The 25,529-nt window shown below is 41.6% G+C and overlaps 1 protein-coding gene across 1 annotated transcript in view; it reads left to right on the forward strand.

Annotated features, from left to right (window-relative positions):
- The window catches only part of prkcaa (protein kinase C, alpha, a), a 179,610-nt gene that overhangs the window by 132,755 nt on the left and 21,326 nt on the right, over window positions 1–25,529 (forward strand). Inside the window, exons 9-13 of the mRNA XM_084426094.1 lie at window positions 9,984–10,124; window positions 10,637–10,810; window positions 12,558–12,649; window positions 12,756–12,818; window positions 15,780–15,918. Coding sequence (XP_084282220.1) covers window positions 9,984–10,124; window positions 10,637–10,810; window positions 12,558–12,649; window positions 12,756–12,818; window positions 15,780–15,918 — 609 coding nt within the window. The remainder of the gene's footprint in view (window positions 1–9,983; window positions 10,125–10,636; window positions 10,811–12,557; window positions 12,650–12,755; window positions 12,819–15,779; window positions 15,919–25,529) is intronic.

A 25,529-nucleotide genomic window follows, 5' to 3' on the forward strand; every position in this document is an offset into this window, starting at 1 on the left:
GCAGTTGAAAGTGAAAGGACATTACTTGTTGCTGAGTTTTGCTGAATTATCTAAAGCCCTATTCGGACGGGACTAGTTTCACAGGGGGACGTTAGATAAATTTCTGTTTCACAGACGTACTTTGAGATTTTAATCCTGTCCGAATCTGCCATGTCTGTCTTTTTCTCACACGACCTCTGTAAAAATTCCAGAGCAAATTACCTACTGTTTTTCGTCAAATTCGGCGGTCCTCAGAGAAATCTAATCCCGTCCGAATGCGAATGTCTGAGATTGCCGAAAATGTTTTTTTCCAAAACGCTTTTTCTTGTGTGTTTTGGTCAACGTGAACTACCGTACAATCTCTCACTATCGCGCCGGTATTCAAGTTTCTGCTTTTTGCGCACCGATAATGGATGTAGATGTGTTCGGTACACTGCGAAGAAATAAAAAAATCACGAGCCAAATCACGTAAACTGTTAAGACTGGCTAATGTAATATCAGTTTCAGGTAAGATTACTTTCATTTCTGCACTTAAAGGTACAATATGCAAGAATTTTGCATTAAAATATCCCATAATCTCAAGGCCAGTGTTATATATTTTGTTAAGTTGATTACTTACAATATCCCAAATGTTTCCAACTATTTTTAAATCGTGAGAAAATTGCGATTTTAACCAAGGAAACGGGGCGTTAGAGCAGGGGGGAGCTGGGAGTCGCCAGTCAATTGCGTCATATCCGCGTTACCCTCGGTTTCCGCTCGTACTGCGTGGAGTCCTGGACAAATGCGGAAGTTGTAGTTGTAGCGTCTATCAAGCAACAAACGTTAGCTTGTTTTGTGCAGTCGTTATGGAACACAATTATTCTTTACAGATTGCAGCTGGTTCTGTCGACAAAGTATGCTTAATTGTATATTTTCCAAATGTAGCATTCGGTAATAGTTATGTTTATGTAAGGAAAGTATTATTGCTTTACATTTGTGTTTAGTTTATTGACATTGTGTATCACGTCTGGTGTTTATGGCCATGTAAATAAATATAGCATGTGTTATGCATAAAGATTAATCAGTATTTTGAAAAATGATGTGGGTATGTTCGAATGTACTTTTACAACAATTGTTTAGAACACGTAAAACTGCGCCGCGCTATCACAACAATGAATTCGACATACATCTACAACAATACAGTAACATCTATGATAACCAATGTAGTATTAAACCTTACTTTCATTTTAAGTCAGTCAGGAAGGAAGAAGACAGGGGTCGGCGTGACTGGGACTCGTACTTTATTAAAATAAAGCAAAACAAACAAAAGTCGCGCACAACGCGCATTCACCGTGGCAACCGCGACGGCACAAAACAGTTCAAAAATGAGAGCTCGGATCCACCGGTCTTCAGTCTCTCTCTCATTCCAGCGCGCGGCTTATAAGCGGTCTCTCCACGCGGATCACAGCAATAAGACACATGCGTTCGTCATTTGCACTTGACCTATTTGCTCGTCTCTTCTCTCTCCCATTACAGACCGCGCTGAACTACGCCCCCCTCGCCACAAAAAGCATGTCATTATAAAAAAAAACTTAACCTCATCCATAAACATGATTTTTCGATTCCCGTCTGACTGATTTACATCCACGGTGGAGTTTAAAATGACAGTTCCCATCATTCCACGCTCCTTCACATCGTCATCAAGCTACGCCGTTGTTGTTGTTTGGAATGTAGCGCCCTCTCGTGGCAAAAAAATCCTGCATATTGTAGCTTTAATTACATAACGTGTAAATTATATAAGTTAAAACTTTTTATTCCAGTGGGTTTATTATAAGAACCCAGTTCTATAAAACCATGATGATAAATGTATGTTTAGTTTTTTTATACTACAATTTTTATAAAATGTTTACAAAACACTAAATACGTTAGGACGGTTTACTTTATATTTCAAAGTGCTTAATTTTAAAAGTACTTAATTTCAAAATACATTTGATCAAATTTCATACGCAATCTACACATTCTGAACATATGATCTTCTGCAATGCCCACATGTAAAACACAGACTCTCCTACTTCGGTAATAAACACGTAGATGTTAGTCCCGTCCGAATCCGTACATGAAATCACAGACGAAGGTTGATAAGAATTGTAACTCAAACGTCGTTTGGAAAACTAGTCCCGTCCGAATAGGGCTTAAGTCTACTTCATTGTGGTTGATTTGTAGATTTTACCCAAAATAATGTTTTCTTTTTAGTTTTTTCGACTGCAAAAATCACAAGTGTATCTATTTTTTTAAAGACCATTTATTCTTTTCTAATCATGGCCACAATTTTTTTTTTTTTTTTTTTTCAAGTTTTGTACCATTAGTTGAAATTTAAAAAAAAATTACAAATTTTGGGCTTAAAATGACCAAAGACCACCAGATGGTTAAAGAAGCCCTTGTCTCACAGTTGGCACTAATGAAGACCCCTTATTAGGGCATCCAGCATCCAGTGTCCAAAATGTTTTGATGAACATGCATTTTTTGACAATGTAGAGTGTAACCACATCTTAAAATTCACAACGTAAAAAGTGTATCTCAGATGAAGTAGTGAAAAATGTGAAGATGTAAGATGTAAAAACACATGAAAAAAAAATTCTGCTGGAGTTCAAGGTTAACACTATCACAGTGTAGGGAGTTTGATCTTTGTCGGCTGCCTTAATAAGCACCTTTCCTCTGACAGCAGCTACCGTCTCGGTTACATATATAACCCTCGTTCCCTGAAGTATCGACTGATTGGAATCATGCTTAGGGAGCCTGTCATCTTCGAGTATTGATAAAACGAGCCAATGTACACATTGGTGTGCGAGCTTTGCATCTTAGCTCCACCCCGCAGCGAGGGGATAAATACGGAAGTGGATGCACGCACCACTTGTTTTTCGCTGAGGAGCCGAGCAGAGCCCGGAGTCAGCAGTGGTCCAGCAATAGTGGCTACCGGACTACATCTCCGTTCCCTCTTTCAGGGTATGAGGGTTACATACGTAACTGAGACGTTCCCTTTCAGTCGCTAACGTTCTACGTACTCGACGTGTCAACTGATTGGGATCCTTATTAAAACGCCACTAGTGCTGCCACCTTCCAGTGCCTAGACAGAAGCCTCCTGATCCCCCCGCATTATTGAGGCAGAGATAGGACAGGGCTTAGGCCAGGAAAGTCACTGCTGTTCCTCAAGACCCACTCAGTCAAACTTATTAACACTGGGAAAGCGTGTCCTTTCGTTGGAAAGGAATACGCTGCGGAAGCCACATCCTTTCTGTAGGGAGGTATACATGTGGAGGATACACATATGGATTGGGCGTTACCGGGCAGTACAACATATGGGATGTCACTGAGGTGGCTCCAGCCTATAACAGGGGGGAGACACACTGGTCAGTGATGGCAGAGGGGGCTCTGCCAAGGGAAAGACACGGGCTCACCGCAGGGAGCCGTACCGTGGAAGAATACACATGGGATCGCCGTAGGGATCACAACATATGGGCCCAGCCTAGCACAGGTTCCACCAGTGCATACGAGTGCTAGGCCTGGCATCGGACGGAGGAACTCGACGGTTCGGCTAAGAGGAACTCTACTGGAGCAAGAATGGCGCACATATCCGTTCCACAGGATGGGAATGGTGCAGCAAGCTGACACTTCGAACCGGGCTTACAGTGTAACTGGCTTCATGAGAAGGGAGCACACGGGAAGCAACCGGCTTGACACATAGGCTATTTTTCTAGCGAACGTGTTTGGTGTCGCCCAATCCGCAGCTCTACAAACATCTGTCAGCGAGGCACCGTGTGCCAACGCCCAGAGAGAAGCTACACTCTCATTTTAGAGGAATGGGCTCGCAACCCAGAGGGTCATGGTGCATCTTGGGATTGATACGCCAAGACGATGGCATCCACTATCTTTTTGTTTTTCTCAGTGGTCCAAACTCTGCTTGAAGACAGCCTTTCCCCTCTGCTGGTGTCCGTAACAGACAAAGAGCTGGACCCTTCTCCTCGCTCCCCTCAGGAACCTGATGATCAAGTCGTGCTTTCCCACGGATTTCCATCCACTGCATCGTGATTTGCGCAAATAGAGCAACATACACTTTGAGGATGGAGAGAGACAGCCCTCGCTCCAACCCATCTTGCAGGAAAGAAAGCACGGAGTGATCAAACACCTTCGGGGGGGCTTCTCGGGAAGAGAAGAACACCATTCAACGAATAGGTTCTACTTCAGGGCGTAAGCAAGCATGGTAGAGGGTGCTCTCGCAGAAGTGATGGTATCTACGACCTGTTTGTGGTAGATCACCTTGAACCTCCGCGTCCTGTCCTTTCGGGACCAGATATGGAGTTTCCAGAGGTCTGGACGCGGGTGCCAACAGTGCCCCGTCCCTGAGAATGTCTCAGAGGAATGGGTCCGGGAGGGCTGTCAAGAGGAGCATAAGTTCGAGGAAACTAGGTATGGTTGGGCCAATAAGGGGCAACTAGCAATACCTGTTCCTTCTCCTTCCTGACTTAGCACAGTGCTGTGCAAGAAGGTTCACTGGGGAAACGCATCATTGCGGTGGCCCCAGGGCCAGCTGTGTGCCTGTGTCTCCGTGCCGAGGGTTTTCCGCTCGGTCAGGGAATAAACAAATGGCAATGGGACGAGTCCGGAGAGGCAAACAGATGTAACTGTGCGGCCCCGAAGTGGTCCCAGAACAGCTGGAACGCCTGGGGATGGAGTCTCCACTCTCCCTGGGACACAGGCTGTCGTGAGGCCTTATTGTCAGCACGCTTGAGCAGGCTAGAAAATTAAGTGGAATGAAGCAGTCCTTAGAAGCTTCTGACTTCATAGGAGGAGGTGGCGGGCGAGTTGTGACATGCGAGGGAAGCGTAGCGTAACGGTCGCAATGTTGTCTGTACAGACCAGTACATGCTTTCTGAGCAGCAGCATTTTTGCGGCATCTCAAAGCAAGGTGTACTGCTAGCAACTCGAGGCAGTTGATGCCAATGCAGTCGGAGGCCCACCCAGACCCCCGTTACTGCATGGCCGTTGTACATGGCCCCTAAGCCGATGTTGGTGGACACTTGTTCTAGGGGCGGCTGGCCCGGAGAAACAAAAGGTCTGATCACGGGCTGAGGGTTTGGCGGCAGGCCAGGGTGATTGTCACACGGAGCGTGCCGCTCTGCCACGACCACCTCAGGACTCGGCCGTGAAGCCAGTGCTGAAGCGGTCTTCATATGGAGGAAGCCGTTCTATTGCAGCTGCGTCTGCCATATGCCCCAGAAGCCTCTGAAAAGTTTCAGTGGGACCCTTTCTCACTTCTGTAAAGCACCGACCAGACACGTTCCTCTTGAGAGATGTGTTGGACCGAGTCCATCTCCATACTGGAAAAAGAGATCCTCAGCCCGTGGGCAAGTTTACTTTTTTCCCAGTTGACCCAACTGGCTGTGGAGCACTCAAAGGGTAGGACTTTGTACTGACTTTGAACCCTCGAACGCAAAAACACAGACATAGCCTGCGTTGCGGAAGGATAGAAATCTGAAGTACGCATCCTTCAGGTCGAACGCTGCAGACCAGTCTCTGGGACGAAACATTCGAAAATGCGTCTGTTAGTCACTTCAACGGAAGCTAAAGGGTCAAGGTCAAGGGATCAAGAGTCACAGGTCCAAGATTGGCCGTAACCCACCACCTTTCTTGGGTACAATAAAGTATGGGCTATAGAAGCCAGTCTTCATATCGACTGGAGGGACTAGAGTGCTGCGCGGGTTCGGGTGACCCGCAAATTTTGCTCAAACGGGTGAAAAATATCCAACTGTGTCGGATACGGGTGCGAGTCGGGTCGGACACGGGAGAAACACAGGTCTAAACACGGGTTTAAAACAATCACATGGAAACGTAAAAATATATGCATATTTTTAGGAACACATCTACAAAAATATGCCTGTATTTCAAGTTGATAAAACAATTTAAAATCCACCTCAGTTTATTTGTGCCCACGCGCCACGCCCTCCCAGGAATCTATAACGTTACCTAGGCTACTTTCACTTTTAAAAATTCATAACCGCTCACACGCGTGATCTGCATGCAGTCGTCAAGATGGATGCTGAGGAGTTGAAGAAAAAAATAGCTAGTGGAGATTGTAAAGTTGTCGACAATACGCCATCAAAAATCAAGTTCAGTGTGTGGGAGAAATTTGGAGTTATCTGAAAAAAATATTGTGAAAGGCTTATTTGCTGCATGCATTTTCGTGTTGGATAGCCACAAATGTGGAACTTCATCGCCGAGGAAGCACGCAGATAACTGTGGTAACAAACCAAGCAGTTCTATCAAACAGTAGGCTATTTTTCTAATTTAACTCTGTTAAGTATGTGTGGTGTGCAGGGCGTGTTTGAACCCAAACTTGTCAAATGTAGGCTAGACGAAATTGCGTGGCATATATAGTGTTGTAGCTGCGTCTGTTATATTAGGCTACTCAGTTTTGTGGTAACGTTAGCCATGTTCTTCATGTACCTTTTGACAGCTTCGGCTGAAGTTGTCCTTGTGTTAATTGTCGTGTAATAACTTCTGTATGACCTGGCAATAAACATTTTTGTAATTGTATCTATAATGTGATTGGCTAAACTGAGTTTATTTCGGGTGCGGGTCGGGTGTCGGTTCTATTTTAAGCGGGTCGGGTCGGGTGCGGATTTTAATTAGTGCTGCTGTCGGAAAACGGGTCGGATGCGGTTTTAAGCACTGCGGGTACGGGCGGGTGCGGATTTACAAAATCGGACCCGTGCAGGACTCTGGGAGGGACCGGCTCAATCACACCCTTCGCTAGTTGGACTGCAATGTCCGCACGCATGACAGGTGCACATTCGCTCCACACCGGAGTGTAGCGAACAGCGCTGAACTTGTGCTGACGCCGGCCGAACTAAATCATACAGCCGAGTCTGATGGTACGGAGGAGCCGACTGGACCGGTTGGGAAGCACTTTCCAGGCTTCTACGAACCGGGCCAGGGAACTACGGGTACCACAGGCCGCAGTGTGGGGCAGCGAGGTGGAGGACGGGGACCTGGCTTGGAAGACCCGGGGGCGGCCCGAAGCGGGGTCTGAGTGTGCGATGCAACACCTACCTGTCTCCACGGTGTTGTCTGTGTTCTTCATATCAACCAGGTTGAGCCAGAGATGGCACTCCTGGACCACTAGGGTGGACATTGCCAGACCGATCGCGCAAACCGCAACACTAGTGCCCCAGGGGGGAAGGTCGTTTGCGGTGCAGAGCTCACCTATGAGCACACGATCTGGGCTACCCTCATGCATGTCCATGAGTGCCTTGGCCTAGTAGACATGTAGCAATGCCATGGCATGCAAAGAGGAAGCGGCGTGCTAACAGACTCGTGCTAACTCAGAGGCATTAGAGGGGAGACGAGAATCCCCTGTCCAAAAGGCAGCGGCCACCGGACACAGGTGTGTCGCTCCACTGGAGTGAGAGCCTCGAAACCCTTCATCCGCTCCTCCATCAAGGGTAGTAGGGGGGAGGAGCTACTCAAGCAGTTTCTGGCAGACAAAGGTGCCGTCCACGACCTGGTAAGCTCTCCGTGCACTTCGGGAAAGAAAGGCACTGGGGCGACGAGCTGAGAACCATCGTGGCCCGCCCCGAGAAACCAATCATCCAACCGAGACTGTTCGGGACACGGTGGAGGATTCCACGCAAGCCTGACAGCCTCGGCGGCCCATTTCAGCATAGCTGACATTTCTGAATCTGGCTTGGGCAACGTTACACTCCCAGAGGGAGATAACGCAGCCGAGTCATCATCTCCAGAGGCCAGCTCACCCTCCGATGCTGCAATCGGAATCCTGTCCTCTGGAGGGGCCCCGAATGAAACGGCTGGTCGGTCCATTACAGAGGGACCAGCGTGCTCAACGGGAGGCTCCACTGGCTGCGGTGTGATAGAGTGAGTAATGAGGCATGGTAAAGGCGAGTCTCGATCTCAACTCCGCGATAGTCATGTTCTCGCAATGAGAACATGAACTATCCACAAAAGCTGCTTCAGCATGCTGTAATCCCAAACACGTGATGCAACTAATGTGACCGTCATAGAGGGACAAAGAACGACCACATACAGAAACGCACAGGTGGAATGACATCTTGAAAAAGACGCAAACACACCCACGTTGCTCTTTCAGGAAATGAAAAACTCTCACCAGTGCCGGAGCACACAGGGGAATGATCGCAGCAACACTGACAGGGATGGTGCAACCTGTACCAGTGAAGCACACACTTTCTTCGCCCTCAACCGGCCGTCAGACAAACAAACACAAAAAGGAATGCTGTTAAAACAGCAGTTGAGAGCTCAGAAGGCTCTCGACCACCGCTGCACTCACACTGTAGAACCACCAGCACTGGGAGAGACTTCCAGAAGAAGCACCCACACACTCGCTCGTTGAATGAATCAGCACTCTTCAGAGACACAGTCATGAAGACCGATCGGCTTCGAAGCGAAAGACAAGTGGTGCGTGCATCCACTTCCGTATTTATACCCACGCTGCGGGGCGGAGCGTGGATGCAAAGCTCGCACGCCAATGTGTGCATTGGCTCGTTTTATCAATACTCGAAGATGACAGGCTCCCTAAGCGTGATCCCAATCAGTCGACACGTCGACTACGACAAACGTGAGCGACTGAAAGGGTACTTCATACTATCTTGATCTAATGTTGGGACAAATCCACTGCTTAATAAAACTTGCATTGTCATGAATATCGCCACCTTGTGCCTCGGGTCTTCTGAGTGCCTATAACTGCTTCTATACACCACCTAAGCAATTCAGTACACTCCAAGGCACCTGATATGCTGGCATATGTATTCTATAATCCCTAACCTCCAACTCAGAGGGCTCAAAAAATGCTTAACAACACAGAAGGCTGAAAAGGTTCCTGACTTCAGAGCTTGCTTATACAGGTCTCCAATCTTTGCTCTGGTGTCTCCCCTCACTGTCATCCTATAGCTGTCATCTCTGTAGCCGTTACAAACTAGCTTGACAGATGTTGTCTGTATTCACCACAATCTCATTGGACTCATGGCTGGCTAGTATGACAACAACTTCCTCACAACCAAACTTTAGAGCTTCTTGTGTTTAGATGACTCACCTATCACCACAGCTATGCCCTTAATAGGACTAAGTCCAGTGAGTGGTTATTTCACAAAGAACTTTGTCAAAATATATTACAGTCGCATTATATTACTGGCACTGTCAAAACACTAGAATTTAAAACATTCAGTAGGAAGGTTCAGACAAAAACAAGAAACAGGCATATCAAATTTAATTTGTAGTCATTTGTAAAAAAAAAAAAAAAAGACCGCCCAGTCCGGCAGCTTGGCAGAGAATCTTGGCCCGCTGACTGACTTCTGCATGCTGTGATGGAAAGAATTTCATCTGCCTTAGGAAACTGCATGGGCACTACCAGAATTAATGAGGAAGGCAGATTTAGAATGAGCCTTGTTGTGTATTGATTGTGTTATAGGACATTGGTAGGAAGATGCTGCTGCTAAGAGTGGATTATGCTTTATTGGGCTGCATCTCTAAAAGCTTAATGGGCCTTAGTCAGGGTAGACAGACACAATATTTATTTTTTCACAAAAATGTTAGCCATTCAATTTGTTCAATGGGTTGGAAAGCAGGTTTTTTTATTATTATTCAACGCAACGTTGAAAATATGTTTTTCCAAAACAATTCCTGGTGGCGAACTCTGATGAACGTGATATGAAATTTAGACATAATTAAGTCAACCCATTAAACAGACTGTGCATTTATCTCTATCATAGCCTCATTTTCATTTTCAAAAAAAATAATATAATAATAATAATTAAATATTTTTTTAAAATGGATTCTACCAAGACTAAGGTCTATTAACACCTTATAAATGACAGAAAACATGAAAACATGTTCCAGCATCACTTGCATATGGGATTCCAATTGCATCATGGGAATTTTTCAAGCATCTGAATTTTGCCTTTGACTTGTTTTTAAAGTTATTGTTTGTCTGTGTGCAGAAAGCCAAATTGGGTCCGTCCAAAAAAGCCATCTCCCCTTTCGATGACAGTGGGTCCAGTTTACCTTCCAGCAGTATAGATAGAGTCAAGCTCACAGACTTTAATTTCTTGGCAGTATTGGGAAAAGGCAGTTTTGGAAAGGTGAGTTTGCAACCACTTCCCCATTATTAGGTGTATTACTAATTGCACACCACTGTTTACTCACCACCATATGATTGGCTCTCCCTTTCTATATGCAAATTCAGTCATTGGTATATATTATTATTTATAAGGCTATTTAATTGTTATTTTTCCATTTGTTTATGTTCCACAAATGAGGTGCGTATGGACTATGGTCCCAGGAAATTGTGCTGATTGACTGAGGTTTAGTCTGAAAATATGTACAAATGCTTTTAATTTTCCTATTATTTTTTTATTTTTTTATTTTTTTACCAATATATATATTTATCCATATAAACTGTATACCTGTATATTTATTTATTTATTTGGTGATTTTTATTCTGTGTGATTTTAGGTGTTGCATTTGCATCATGGCATTTCGTTTCAAAATGACTCATGACAAAGATTTTTTGTTTTTTTGAAAATGGTTTGGTTTCATAGGTTTGCTAATGGCCCTCACTCGCAGTTTGAGCTTTTGCTAATTCCATACTCAGGTGATACTTGCTGAGATGAAGTCTACTGATGAACTATATGCTATAAAGATCCTGAAGAAGGATGTGATCATCCAGGATGATGATGTCGAATGCACCATGGTGGAAAAACGAGTTCTAGCTCAGCAGGATAAACCTCCATTCCTCACCCATCTTCACTCCTGCTTTCAGACTGTGGTGAGAAACTCTCTCCTTGAATTATTATTTATGCATTTGGTGGACTCTTTTATTCGAACTGGTTTATATTGCATTCAAACAGAAGCCTCAGTTAACAAGTTGCTTTGTCTGTGGGCTAAATGGTAATCCTACTAATGGCACTCACATACAAAACATCTGCCTTTCAGAATCAGAATTTGTTAGAATGATTCAATACTCACAAAAATCCTGCATTGTTTTTGTTTGTTTGTGTTTTGTTTGTGTTTGGCAACTGAAATACACATTTAAAGCGATCACAAAAAGTATTTAGACACAAGTTATCCTAAAATTATATGAATATCTTTGCATATATATATATATATATACAGTACTGTGCAAAAGTCTTAGGCATGTTAATTTTTGTGAGCATTGAATCATTCGAACAAATTCTGATTCTGAAAGGCAGATGTTTTGTATATATTCGGTTTGTCAAGTTTAATATATAGAACAGAATGATTAAAAAATAAGTATATTACAAAACAATACAAACACTTTTTTGTGGTATTCCCAATTTGTGAATGTGATACTTGGTTACAATACTTACTGTATGAGGTTTCGTATGTATTTATTTTAATATAGTCACATTTCATAAAAAAAAAAAAAAGCATTTATGTACATTGCATGTGAATTGACAGGGTGAATGAGAGGGATCCATTTACTTGAAGATTTTAATAAAACAACTAGAATTCAAGCCACCAAAATCATAACCAACAAGTGAAAAGCACCAAATCAAAGTTCCTAACATTAGGTAACATTCCAAAAGAAGGCAAACAAAAACTCAATACTTAAGCAATAATGTCCACTGATGGTGAGGTGACGGTACAAACTGTTGTTATGACAGAGAAAGAGAAATGAAAGAAACAGAGCAGCTCTAAAGTCGTTAATATTCACAGACAAGAAAAAAATATATATATACAGTGCTATGCATAAGTTTAGACACCCATACTAAAGTTGACTAAAAAGAGGAATAAAAAATCATCTTTTGGAAACTGAACTTAATGCCTTAATTTAAAAAATTAGGAAAAATCCAACCTTTAAGGACACCAATTTTCTTTGTGAATGAATAATGTATCGTAAATAAATAAATGTTCTTCCTTAAAATACAGGGTGCTTAAGTTTGGACACCCCTATGTTAAATTCCCATAGAGGCAGGCAGATTTTTATTTTTAAGTATTAAAAAAAAAAAAAAAAATTTAGGATACTATGCATCCTGATAAAGTTCCCTTGGCCTTTGGAATTAAAATAGCCCCACATCATCACATAGCCTTCACCATACCTAGAGATTGGCATGGTTTTATTTCAGTTAGCCTAATAGCTAGTTTGATTTGCATTGAGAGATGATCTTATGGAAAGTACCCCATGCCAATCTCTAGATATGGTGAAGGCTATGTGATGATGTGGGGCTATTTTAATTCCAAAGGCCAAGGGAACTTTATCAGGATGCATAGTATCCTAAACATTTTTTTTTTTTAAATACTTAAAAATAAAAATCTGCCTGCCTCTATGGGAATTTAACATACGGGTGTCCAAACTTATGCACCCTGTATTTTAAGGAAGAACATTTATTTATTTACGATACATTATTCATTCACAAAGAAAATTGGTGTCCTTAAAGGTTGGATTTTTCTTAACTTTTAAACTTTTAGACAAAGCCTTTCAAACAAGTCCAACGCCAAAGTTTGTCTTAACAATTTCATATGTAGTTGATTTTGATGTGATTTTGTCATAGGATCGTCTGTATTTCGTGATGGAGTATGTTAATGGTGGTGATCTTATGTACCACATCCAGCAAGTTGGCAAATTTAAGGAGCCACAGGCAGTGTAAGCAACTCTCTTATTGTATTTATACATGTGCATACCATATCTGGAATTCTTGGTTTGAGCTTTAAGCTTAAATTTATGTAAAATAATCTGCTTGTTGTTGCAGGTTCTATGCTGCAGAGATTGCTGTTGGGCTTTTTTTCTTGCACAAGAAAGGAGTCATATACAGGTGAACACATAAAATGCACATTCAAATGCACATTCAAATCCACATTCAGATATTTCTGTAAATAGTTTCAAAGTGTAAGCTAATTGGCTGTAATCGGCAGATTGACTGCAGTCATTTATAAACCAATAATTGGCACTTATGGCACTAGGGTAAAATAAAAAAGGACCTGAAGCTTTTATCTGTTTGTCTGTCAAATGGTCAGTGAGGTCCTTAGCCTTAAGAAAATGTTAAATGTCAACCTCAAGATGTGAACCTAATTTTAATGTGAGCTGCTTTATGTTAATTTATTTTTGGACATTTCTAAATAGTTCAAAACCCTGATTTTGCAATTTGCTAGAGGTAAATATCAAATAAAGGTAGCAAACATTTAACAGACAAAATGTATAGTCCAAAACAATTTAATAACATTAATAAATAAAATTAAAACAATAAATAACATAAAAAATAAATAAATAAACCATGCCATCCTAGGTAACAGAGTTTCAAGGTATAGGGTTGCAGATTTTGCCTAAATTGACCGGTCAGTAAGGGATAGATCTTCATTTTTATTTATATGTTATATGTCCCATAATTAAAGTAAAAAAATATTTTTTCTTTGAAAAATAGAGACAATTTACTTGTCTTCCCAAAATGCTGTGGAAAGATTCCAAATAATGTAATTTTTTGGGGGAATCACAATTTTTTTGTGAAAATGCAATGATGATTTAAATGAAAGTGTAAAATGTGGGTTAGATAATAATTAAAAGTATATTTTTACAGCAATGAACTGAACGATGTGTGATTTTAGTTGTTAGATACAGTAGTAAAGGTAATTTTTGTCTCTATGATTTATAAAAAAGAAAAAAAAAAGAAAAGGCCATCATACCGTATTTATGAAATGTGACAAATATTGCCTTGACTCTGATCAAATAACATTAAAAAAATAAATAAGAAATCGCTATTTAGCTCAAACCTTCAACCAGGAATTCACTTAATTCTGACTCTCTTTAGGTGCTAAACCTAGTTATTTTTGTATTTTCTTTTTTTGAGCGAATAAACTGGCCTAGGGAAATAGAGCAAACACATGAACTGACGTCAGCAAGAATGAAAGAGACAGAGTCCTTGTTTCAGGAAAAAAGAAACCCCCACAGTGAAATTGAAATTAATTAAAATGAACTAAATTTGAGTTGTGCTCATGTGCTGGGGGAGATTTTATTTTTTTATTTTTTTAAATAGACAGCAAGACAAACATCAGTGTTGTTTTTTAGTTTTTTTAGTTTTTTTGTCTGGAACCCTTTTCCCCTGTTTTCAGTAACACCCTCTCTATGTTAATGTACTGCCAAGTTACAGTGGGTACGGAAAGTATTCAGACCCCCTTACATTTTTCACTCTTTGTTATATTGCAGCCATTTGCTAAAATCATTTAAGTTCTTTTTTTTTTTTTTTTTTTTTGTACACACAGCACCCCATATTGACAGAAAAACACAGAATTGTTGACATTTTTGCACATTTATTAAAAAAGAAAAACTGAAATATCACATGGTCCTAAGTATTCAGACCCTTTGTTCAGTATTTAGTAGAAGCACCCTTTTGATCTAATACAGCCATGAATCTTTTTGGGAAAGATGCAACAAGTTTTTCACACCTGGATTTGGGTATCCTCAGCCATTCCTCCTTGCAAATCCTCTCCAGTTCTGTCAGGTTGGATGGTAAACGTTGGTGGACAGCCATTTTCAGGTCTCTCCAGAGATGCTCAATTGGGTTTAAGTCAGGGCTCTGGCTGGGCCATTCAAGAACAGTCACGGAGTTGTTGTGAAGCCACTCCTTCGTTATTTTAGCTGTGTGCTTAGTGTCATTGTCTTGTTGGAAGGTGAACCTTCGGCCCAGTCTGAGGTCCAGAGCACTCTGGAGAAGGTTTTCGTCCAGGATATCCCTGTACTTGGCCACATTCATCTTTCCCTCGATTGCAACCAGTCGTCCTGTCCCTGCAGCTGAAAAACACCCCCACAGCACGATGCTGCCACCACCATGCTTCACTGTTGAGACTGTATTGGACAGGTGATGAGCAGTGCCTGGTTTTTCCACACATACCGCTTAGAATTAAGGCCAAAAAGTTCTATCTTGGTCTCATCAGACCAGAGAATCTTATTTATCACCATCTTGGAGTCCTTCAGGTGTGCTTTCATGTGTCTTGCACTGAGGAGAGGCTTCCGTCGGGCCACTCTGCCATAAAGCCCCGACTGGTGGATGGCTGCAGTGATGGTTGACTTACTGCAACTTTCTCCCATCTCCCGACTGCATCTCTGGAGCTCAGCCACAGTGATCTTTGGGTTCTTCTTTACCTCTCTCACCAAGGCTCTTCTCCCCTTCTCTCCCCAGTTTGGCTGGACGGCCAGCTCTAGGAAGGGTTCTGGTCGTCCCAAACGTCTTCCATTTAAGGATTATGGAGGCCACTGTGCTCTTAGGAACCTTAAGTGCAGCAGAATTTTTTTTGTAACCTTGGCCAGATCTGTGCCTTGCCACAATTCTGTCTCTGAGCTCTTCAGGCAGTTCCTTTGACCTCATGATTCTCATTTGCTCTGACATGCACTGTGAGCTGTAAGGTCTTATATAGACAGGTGTGTGGCTTTCCTAATCAAGTCCAATCAGTATAATCAAACACAGCTGGACTCAAATGAAGGTGTAGAACCATCTCAAGGATGATCAGAAGAAATGGACAGCACCTGAGTTAAATATATGAGTGTCACAGCAAAGGGTCTGAATACTTAGGACCATGTGATATTTCAGTTTTTCTTTTTTAATAAATATGCAAAAATGTCAACAATTCTGTGTTTTTCTGTCAATATGGGGTGCTGTGTGTACAATAATGAGGAAAAAAATGAACTTAAATGATTTTAGCAAATGGCTGCAATATAACAAACAGTGAAAAATTTAAGGGGGTCTGAATACTTTCCGTACCCACTGTATTTGTATCTCTTTCAGGGATCTGAAATTAGATAACGTCATGCTGGATGCAGAGGGTCATATTAAGATTGCAGACTTTGGTATGTGCAAGGAGAACATTGTGGAGGGTGTGTTCACTCGTACATTTTGTGGAACACCAGACTACATCGCTCCAGAGGTGAGTGACAGAGCGTGTCTCCTCCGGGCAGTACCTGTCCTGCCAGATTCACACCTAGTGCTGAATGTAAATGTGACTTAAATGTAAGTGTTTAGAGAACTTGAACCCGTAGTGTTTTGAACCCTTGAGCCAAATGAATTATAAATTAGTCCCTTTGGGTTGCTTAACCCTCTGGGGTCTAAGGTGTTTTTGGGGCCATTGGGATGTTTTGACATGCCCTGACATTTGTGCTTTTTTCAGTTATTTATAAACATGATAATGGCAAAGGTGTAAATTCACTCTATATAGCACAAACAGGGCTACCATAATATGTGAGCAACATGAATGTAGATGTTTGTATTTTTAAGAGAATAATGTTTATGCGTGGTTATTTGAAAAAATAAAAATGAAAGTTGCTGAAATAAGACCACAAAACGCATACTAAATATGTGTCAATAAGACTTTTGACTAATGGATGTTGTCGCTTCGAGTTCTGGCTTCAAAATTATGTGAAAATAGTCTTGCTTTATCGTTCACATAAACCAATACATTGTTTTAAATTGTGTAAAACAGGTTTTGCTTGGAAAGCCAATATGCGAGGGGGGCGTGAAGGGGGAGTAGTTTACACCTGAGAATACAATGTCCCACCCACTCTGCATAATGAGCCATTCATTCAGGTGTGACACTGACTGAGCCACAATGCAAGGACAAAAGATATATCTATCTTGTAAATATGTTTTGCTATTTTATTAAAAAGGTTACAATTACAACAATAATTACAATTTCAACAATATTTCAAGTGTACTCTTTCTTTGTAAAAAAATGATTATAGGCCTACATTTTATCATATGTATTCATTAGTTTGAATATAGCCAACATTGGAACTGCTAACATCTTAGTTGATGACTTTATTTTTGACAAAAATAGTATTTTATATATATATATATATATATATATATATATATAAAACGTATGAGCAGAAATTGCTAAACAAAAGCTTATTTGATGTGGCAGTATATTCTACAGTAAAAACTGTACCCAAATCTAGTCAACAAAATGTTGTCTTTCATATTTCGCCTGACTGTAACGTTGTTTTTATGAAATATTAGGGCATATAAATGTTAATTTGCAGTTTAATACGTTGCTTATACAAATAGCCTACATTTTATTTCAACATATTTCAGCCGATTTTTACTCATCTCAGTATAGCAATACAGTTTGCTAAAACATCATCATTCATTCACACACAGAAAGCGATTTAAATTTAAATGGTCTTTTTGCGAGCTGTGGTAAACAGCACGCATCTCTGCCGTTCATTCATTCACAAACAGAAACGCGATTCACTTGAGAAGGAAAAAAAACTTACTACAGTATTCCTCAGCTCAGTCGGATCCTTGCTCCTCGAAATACCCGCACTTCTGAGGTACATTTTCCATTATTATTATTCCTCACAGCGCTGCGAGACGGTGTAAACAAGTAATGATCTGAATAAACTTGTGTTTTTTCAAGCTGATATGGGGGCGTTCACAGGTTTGCATGGATTGCCTCATTCATTTGCGTTTGAATAGTGCGCGCTCTCCGGGGCGTGGTCACATTACATTTGAATGAGCTCTAATGAGCTCGACTGGAATCGCTCTCTTTTAATACAGATTTCACAAGCTGAGAATATTTGTTTTTTATATAAATTACTTCATTTAAAAGAAGAGAATTCAAGCTTCATGCCTGTGTGTCTGTATGCCTGTTTGACTGAGTATTCGCTGAGTTATTGTTCATTTTCGGACGCGTTTCAGAATGGACTTAACTGACAGAGAGAAGGCAGAACTCGCTTCGTGTTTATTTTTCTTTATTTGGCAAAAAGCACAACACTTTGTTTTTATTGTTTTATTGCATTTGGTACCACCCATTTGATGAAGTTTTTTCATGGACCCTTTTCACATTTCCAGGGTTCTCTGAAGTGGAAGTCATTACAACGAACACTAAATGAACTTCGTTCAGTCGGCATATAGAATCGCCAACTAGGGTTGGTTATCGTTAAATCGATTCCAATTCTGGAATCAGATACTTGTAATAAAATTACAATTTCGTGTGTGCACATTTTAATTTGATTTCAAACCATTTTCAAGCGCAAGACACGAAAGAGGGGGTCCCGGCCGCCAGCAGAGGTACAGAAGTTGTGGAGACAGGACGTAGGGAACGGGAGTTACATTAGTAACCTAAATGTTGCCTATCAGGAAGTCATGTTCGAAGTTACGTCAGAACTGAACTGACAAATTGGGATCCCTATTGAAGACGCCACAACTGCTGCCTCTTCCAGCGCCCTGAGCAAGCCAGCTGGTCCCCCCGCACATTTTGGGGTGGAAAGAAGGGACAGGGCTGTGCATAGAGAATGTCAATCACAGAAGCTCTTGTTATCCTTTACAGGGTGTACAATAGTACATATGAAAGCGCTATTTAAATGCCTCATTCATTCATTCATCCTGTACAGTGAGACTATTGGATAACAACAGGAAAGCGTGCCTTTTCCGACTGAAAGGAACGCTACGGAGACCACATCCTGTCCGTAGGGAGGTAACATGGTGTTACACATTTGGACTGACCGCTAGGGCAGTGCTACATATAGAAGATCTCTGTTGTAGATCCCGCCTTGTCCAGGGGTGAAGTCAATACCGTTACAGAGATGGCAGAGTGGACTCTGCTGAAGGAAAGACACAGGCTTGCCAACAGGGAAGCCATACCATGGAAGAATACACATATGGGATCACCTAGGAGGGGAATCACAACATATGGGCTAGTACAGGGGCTGACCAACCGGGCATACACACAAGGACTAGACCTGGCGTCAAATGCCTTCACCGCATCTGACTGCCGGGGATGCTGGAGGAACTCCACCAGGGTTCACCAGCCGGGGAACTCACCAGGGGAGCAGAATAGGTACTTGTATCCTGTCCTCAAAGGTGAATGGCGCAGTAAGCGAGACACCGAACCAAACTTCCCGCATATTACCTGTTTGTACACAACACACAGGAAGAAACCAGCTCCACTCAGAGATTGTAAAATCTTGCGAATGTGTTAGGTGTCGCCCAGCCCACAGCTCTGCATATGTCTGCCAGAGAGGCACCGTGTGCCAACGCCCAGGGGGAAGCAACACCACGAGTCGAGTGAACTCTCTTTGGATTTGTACGCCAAGACAAAAGGTGTTCACAATCCAGTGGGCCAACCTCTGTTTGGAGAGAGCCTTTCCCTTCTGCTGGCCTCCATAGCAGACATAGAGCTGTTTATGAAGCTCTGCGTGTGGCCCATGTACATACACAAGGAGCGAACAGGACACAGCAATGCAAGGGCTGGGTCTGTCTCCTCTGGGGGCAGCACTTGCAACTTTACCACCTTGTCCCCAAAAGGAATGGTGGACACTTTGGGCACGTATCCAGGTCTCAGGATGAGAGTTGGCTGGCCCGAATTCCAGGCACGCTTCGTCGACCAAAAATGCCTGCAGGCCCCCACCCTCTTGATGGATGTGAGGTGCTGTCGTGAGGAGCATGAGTTCTGGGAACCAGGTCCAGGTGGGCCAGTAAGGCACAACCATCAAGACCTGCTCCTCGTCCTCCCTGACCTTACACAGTGTCTGTGCAAGAAGGCTCACTGAGGGAAACGCATACTTGCATCCATGCTAAGGGTCCCCTCAGTCAGGGAATAGAACAACTGGCAGTGGGTTGTCTCCGAGGACATGAGCAAGTCAACCTGAGCGACCCCAAAGAGTTCCCAAATCAGCTCAACTGTCCGGGGGTTGGAGTCTACACTCTTCCCTGAACGTATGCTGTCATGAGAGCTTGTCAGCCGCATGATTGAGCTCGCCCTGGATGTAAATGGCATGAAGCGATCTGATTCACATCTGACTCCACAGGAGGAGATGACGGTCAAGTTGCGACATACAACGGGAGCGTAGACTACATTGACGGTTGATGTACACAACAGCCGATGTGTTGTCCGTCAAGACCAGCACGTTTGTCCCGCAGTGACTGCAGAAACCGTCGCAGGGCAAGATGTACTGCTAGCAGCTCGAGGCAATTGATATGCCACTGCAGACAAGGTCCTGTCCAGGACTCATACAAGTCTCATACAAGCACCCTAGCCCATGGTGGAGGTATCTGTTGAGACAACAACATTTCTGGACACTTGTATTAGGGGAATTCCTGCCCGAAAGCGGACTCCTCCTCTTTTCAGGTATCTTGGTCTTGATCTCAACATCACAATGGTCATCTTCCCGCAGTGGGTGACTCATCAACGAACGCCTCCTCAGCTTGCTTACGGCCCAAACATGTGAGTCAGAGATTGTGGCTGTCAGACGCATCCAGAAACACACAGGTGAAACGACATCTTTAAAACGATGCAACGTCACACCTGTGTTTACTCTTTTAGAGAATCTACTGTCTCTTAGAGATGTTGAAGCGTTCAGGGGAACAGCCACTGCACCAGACTGTGCACACTCAGCAACCACAACCTCCGCTGGAACATGACTTTACACCAACACAGGAACAAGAACCCTCTTGTTCTGATACACAGGAACTATGAATGAAGAGCCGAGTAATTCAACGTCCACTCGGCTCTGAAGTGTGGTATTGTTCACACACTGCCTTATATACCCGAAAGCGGGGGAGAGGCTTGCGTTGCAAAACTCATTTGCCAATGTGCATCGGCTTGTTCTGTTACCATTCAAAGATTATTGGGCTCAAAGCCAAGATCCGTACATAACATTGAATGTGACTGACTGATGTAAAATCAACCGTTGTATTAGAAACTAGTTTACTTTATGGCAAGATAATATAACACAAAGAAATAAAATGTATAGATGTTTTTTTTTATAAATGTAAAAAACTAATTTAAATATGAAAACATTGCTAGATGTACGATGTTAATAACTGTTGAAATGCGTCATCACACTGTGAAAAGGACCCATCGCAGTTAATGAGGCTCTCCAACAGAAGTTGTTGCAGCGGCTCATCATTTTAAATGTTTAACAGTAATGTTAATGCCACTGAATTTCCAATGATTTCTTACTCCTTTTTCTTAATACTCATATTCAAAACCAGTGTGAGGCTATCCCCTTTTCCTTGTTTACCTGTACTGAACTTCCTCTTAACTTTATTTCCCAAAGCAGGCCCTAGCATGAGTCAGCTGCTCTGCCTTTGTCACATAAGCTCTTTTACAAAGTTTTATGTGGCACTTCCACACTTTATAATAATGACTTTATCTGCTGTGACATCCTCAGAGTGACACAGTATCTTTCTCTCTCTGTCCCTCTTTTTTTTTTCTGCCCCACAAACTCAGACCATAGTGGCATGACATGATAGTGGGAGGCAGAGTTGTCTCCTTTAGCAAATCTTTTAAAAGTCATGCCGTAAAGGCAGCCACAAGGAGTTTTTTTTTTTTTTTTTTTTAACATGGGACTTCTCCACACATACAAAAGCAGACCCTCTATATCTCTATTCTACTAAACCAGTTGAATAACCCTCCCACCTAACCAGCCTGTTCACACCAAGACGAATAAAAATAATTCTAAATGTAAAAGAATAGCAGAGTCCACACCACAACTATAACGATAGCAGCCAGAGGAACGATAGCAGCCAGAGGAACGATGGCGTTGGAATCACTTTCAGAATTCTTTTTTTCCAGCTGATGAATGAAAAAAACAATCAGAATCCATCCTGCTGTAAAGAGCTCGAACAACAGAATGATATTGTTATTGTTATCTTCATAGTATAATTAATATAATTATTTTATTTAAAGGGGTAGTTGATTATGATTTCACTTTTCTAACTTTAGTTAGTGTGTAATGTTGCTGTTTGAGGATAAACAACATCTGCAAAGTTACAACGCTCAAAGTTCAAAGCAAAGGGAGATATTTTCTTTTTAAGAAATTGCTTTTTAAGAATTACTGCAAACGGCTGGTAGGGACTACACAACATTCCTCTCAGGTTAGTGACATCACCAACCCTAGAATTTGCATAAACCCTGCCCCTGGAACACGATTTACAGATGATCAATAGAATATGTTAATCAATTACTAGATGATAACTACACGTAAGCTACATAACATCAACTAACCATTCAGAAATGTTGTCTACATGTTGTTACTTCTTCTTGAGTCTCTCCATCTTTGTCTGACTCCGGTTTGAACATAAAAGGCTAAAAGTCTTTGAAATGTTCAGTGCATGCCTGTGTGAGGTAATCGAAGCTGCTAAGAATGAGCTGTTGTTGCTTCGCCCCCTGTGCTGGGAGCAGAAGCTCATTTGCATTTAAAGGGACAGACACAAAAACGGTGCGTTTTTGCTCACCCTCAAAAAGTGACAACTTTAACATGCTATATAAAAATATCTGTGGGGTATTTTGAGCTAAAACTTCACATACACACTTATTTTACATCTTGTGAAAAGGGCATTATACCACCCCTTTAAAGTGTTTGATCTTTTGCATCACCTGTTGATTTGGAAAATGTCACTGTGAGTTGTCACAAAGGAAAGTCTTAAGTATTGCTAGTAAACCACTTGGTATCCCTCTGAAGCAGTGTTTCTCAACTCCAGTCCTCGTGACCCACTGCTCTGCACATTTTGTATGTCTCCCTTATTTAACACATCTGAACCAGATCATCAGCTCATTAGGAGAGACTCCATGAACTGAACTGAGTGTGTCAGATAAGAGAGACATACAAAATGTGCAGAGCAGTGGGTCCCGAGGACTGGAGTTGAGAACCACTGCTCTGAAGGGTCTAGAACAAATCTACAAAATACCTTAGCAAAGCCACAAAAATTATATCAGACCATAGGAATCCTCTGTTTTATGAGTTTGAGCTATTACCTTCGGGTTGGAGATTTAGATTTTTTATTTTTATTTTAAATAGGGGGGGGGGGGGGGGATCCTTCTTGCCACAGATTGCAAAATGCTTAAATGAAAGTGTTCTTTTTTTGTGTGTGTGTCACGACACACACACACGAGAAAGACAGATCCAAGTGCAGTAATATTTATTGGGTAATCCACAATCGTATCCAGTCCAGGCAAGGGTCAAAACCATAAAAGCAAGACAAGAAACAAGACAAGAAACAAGACAAGAACAGGGAACAAACAGACCTCTGGAAGTGCGTTGACATAAAACAAGGACTCCGTGACAAACACTGAAACAAACAGGAATATATACACACAGATACTGACACGGTGACGGGAGACAGCTGTGTGCAATGAATCAATGAGTGACAGAACAGGATGATGGGAAATGTAGTTATGAGTGGATGACACCGTGGGGGAAGAGGACCTCTAGTGGTTACCCAGGAATACACAAACCAGACACTGTGACAGTGGCCCTCATTTACCCCGGGGGGGGTTGAGTTTGAGATTTTTTATACTGTGTGATTTTCATATTTATGTACATTAGGGGTGTAACGATTCATCAACTACATCGATGTATCGATTCATATTCTTAATGATCCAACTACATCGATCTGTGCTCGGCAAGTTATATCGATCTAGACATATATCGATCTAACATCGTTTTAAAAGGTAATGAATCGATTGTATCGATACTATGAAATAACGCATTGGATTTAAGCACGTCAGACTTTATAAGGATGTTTTTTTCTTAGCACTTTTAATGATAAAGGCGTTAAACGTTAGACATGATCGCCATGCGTGACGCGCCAGCAGCAGCGCAAAGACAACAAGCAGCGCAAAGTCTCTCACCTCAGAAAAACGGACTTTCCTGTCCTCTCAGCCGCTGTACTGCAGTAGCGCGCACTCTTCAATTGCATGCGCAAATGCGCGGGCGCGCTGCAGGCTTATATCGTTTCACTAGCCTATATATAAAGCACAAAATAAACTACAAGCATGCAACGTCGTTACGTTTTAAATTAGAAAAAAACGTGTTGTCCAGATTCAGTATCTGCGGTCAGATGATGTTGTCAGGCTATATGTCAGTGTCATTATTCTATCGTTATTTTCATAACTTGTAACGAAATAAAGTCTCTCACCTCAGAAAAACGAAATCTCATGTCCTGTCATCGTTATACTGTGCTCGTAGCGTGCACTCTTTAATTGCAGGCACATAATTAATTGATACCTGATTGATTCCCTTTCAAGAATTTTTGGCTAAAAAGTCACTGAATCGATTTCAAGTCACTGAATCGTTTCGGATCGTATCGTTCTAAATGAACCAATATCGTCCTTGAATCGTATCGACAACCACGAATCGAATCGTTGTTAAAACGAATCGTTACACCCCTAATGTACATTGTTTTTTTGTTTTTTTGTGTGAAAGCATGTTGAAACAAAACAAAATCATTAAAACAAAAATTTCCCCATGGGGATAATAGAAGTAACTAATACTTCATAGTCATCATTCTTGGTATGAAATGGACCTTTTACATTGTCAGTTCAGATCAACAAATTCTTATACCGTCAATGCAACAGTTTTTATTTTATTTTTAAGAGAGTTGTTAGAACCTTTTTTCCATTGCTCTGCAAATAACTGTCCGATCAGTTTTAATCACACTTTTAGCCATGTGTCTGGAGATACTGCTGTTACAAACAGTAAAATGTTTTTTTCTAAGCGACAGTAAATAGTTAAGGAAGAATCTGGACCTGGCTCTCTTTCTCTATATGTATTTGGTGTTGTTTGATAAACATCATAGCAAATACAAATTGAATGGCTGTTTGAAAACATTCAAATGCATTTTGACTTAGTTTTTTTTTTTTTTTTTCTGTGAAAAGCAGAAATGGAAAGATGCGCTGCCCTTGTGTTTGTGTTTTTATTTTTTTATTGCAACATTTTGAACAATGAACACAAAAGCATTTATGGTAAATATCAGTCATAGCAAATCAAATACTTAGACAAACATGAGTTAATTTTTGCAAAACATTCGTGTTGGTGTGAACCGGCCTTTAGATTGCTTTTGACCTTTAAGGTAAAATCTAAATTAGTCCGTGAAAGTCTGTTTGGTAAACTCCTCTTATTATGAGAATTAAGTTAAAGCAATACGACTTTTAAAGTCATAATATTTTACAATTGTGAATAAATTATGAGAATAAAGTCATTAGCAATTCATTAACGGAAACTTTATTTATAGTTATTAGATGGATTTTTATTTATTTTTTCTTGCATGGCATTAAAACTCTGTTGTATATGTAAAGGTGTAAATGCACACAAACATAAATGCACACCATACGTTTAGTGCTATTTCGCCTGGCATAAACATAAATCATGGAGTTTTGTAGCTGTAAAATTAAAGAAAAACAATGTGTGTGTGTCTTCTTGTGTATGTCAGTCACCGTTTGTCCTCCACCCTATTTTTCATAGCATTACTCTCTCTCTTTCTGTCTCTTTCTCTGACCTACATAATATGCAGTGGTAATGCATGTTATCTGGGAACACGTAGCTGCATGTTAACTTGAGTGTAAAGTGTGTCAAAGGTAGAACAGCAGTAACACACATGGCTAACCGTAAATTTGTAATGTGCGTGTGTGTGTGTGTGTGTGTGTGTGTGTGTGTGTGTGTGTGTGTGTGTGTGTGTGTGTGTGTGTGTGTGTGTGTGTGTGTGTGTGTGTGTGTGTGTGTCTTAGTGAGGACCTCTCACTGACTGTTTTTGTTT

Source organism: Rutilus rutilus (assembly GCF_951802725.1).
Source record: "Rutilus rutilus genome assembly, chromosome: 12".
Lineage (NCBI taxonomy): Eukaryota > Metazoa > Chordata > Actinopteri > Cypriniformes > Leuciscidae > Rutilus > Rutilus rutilus.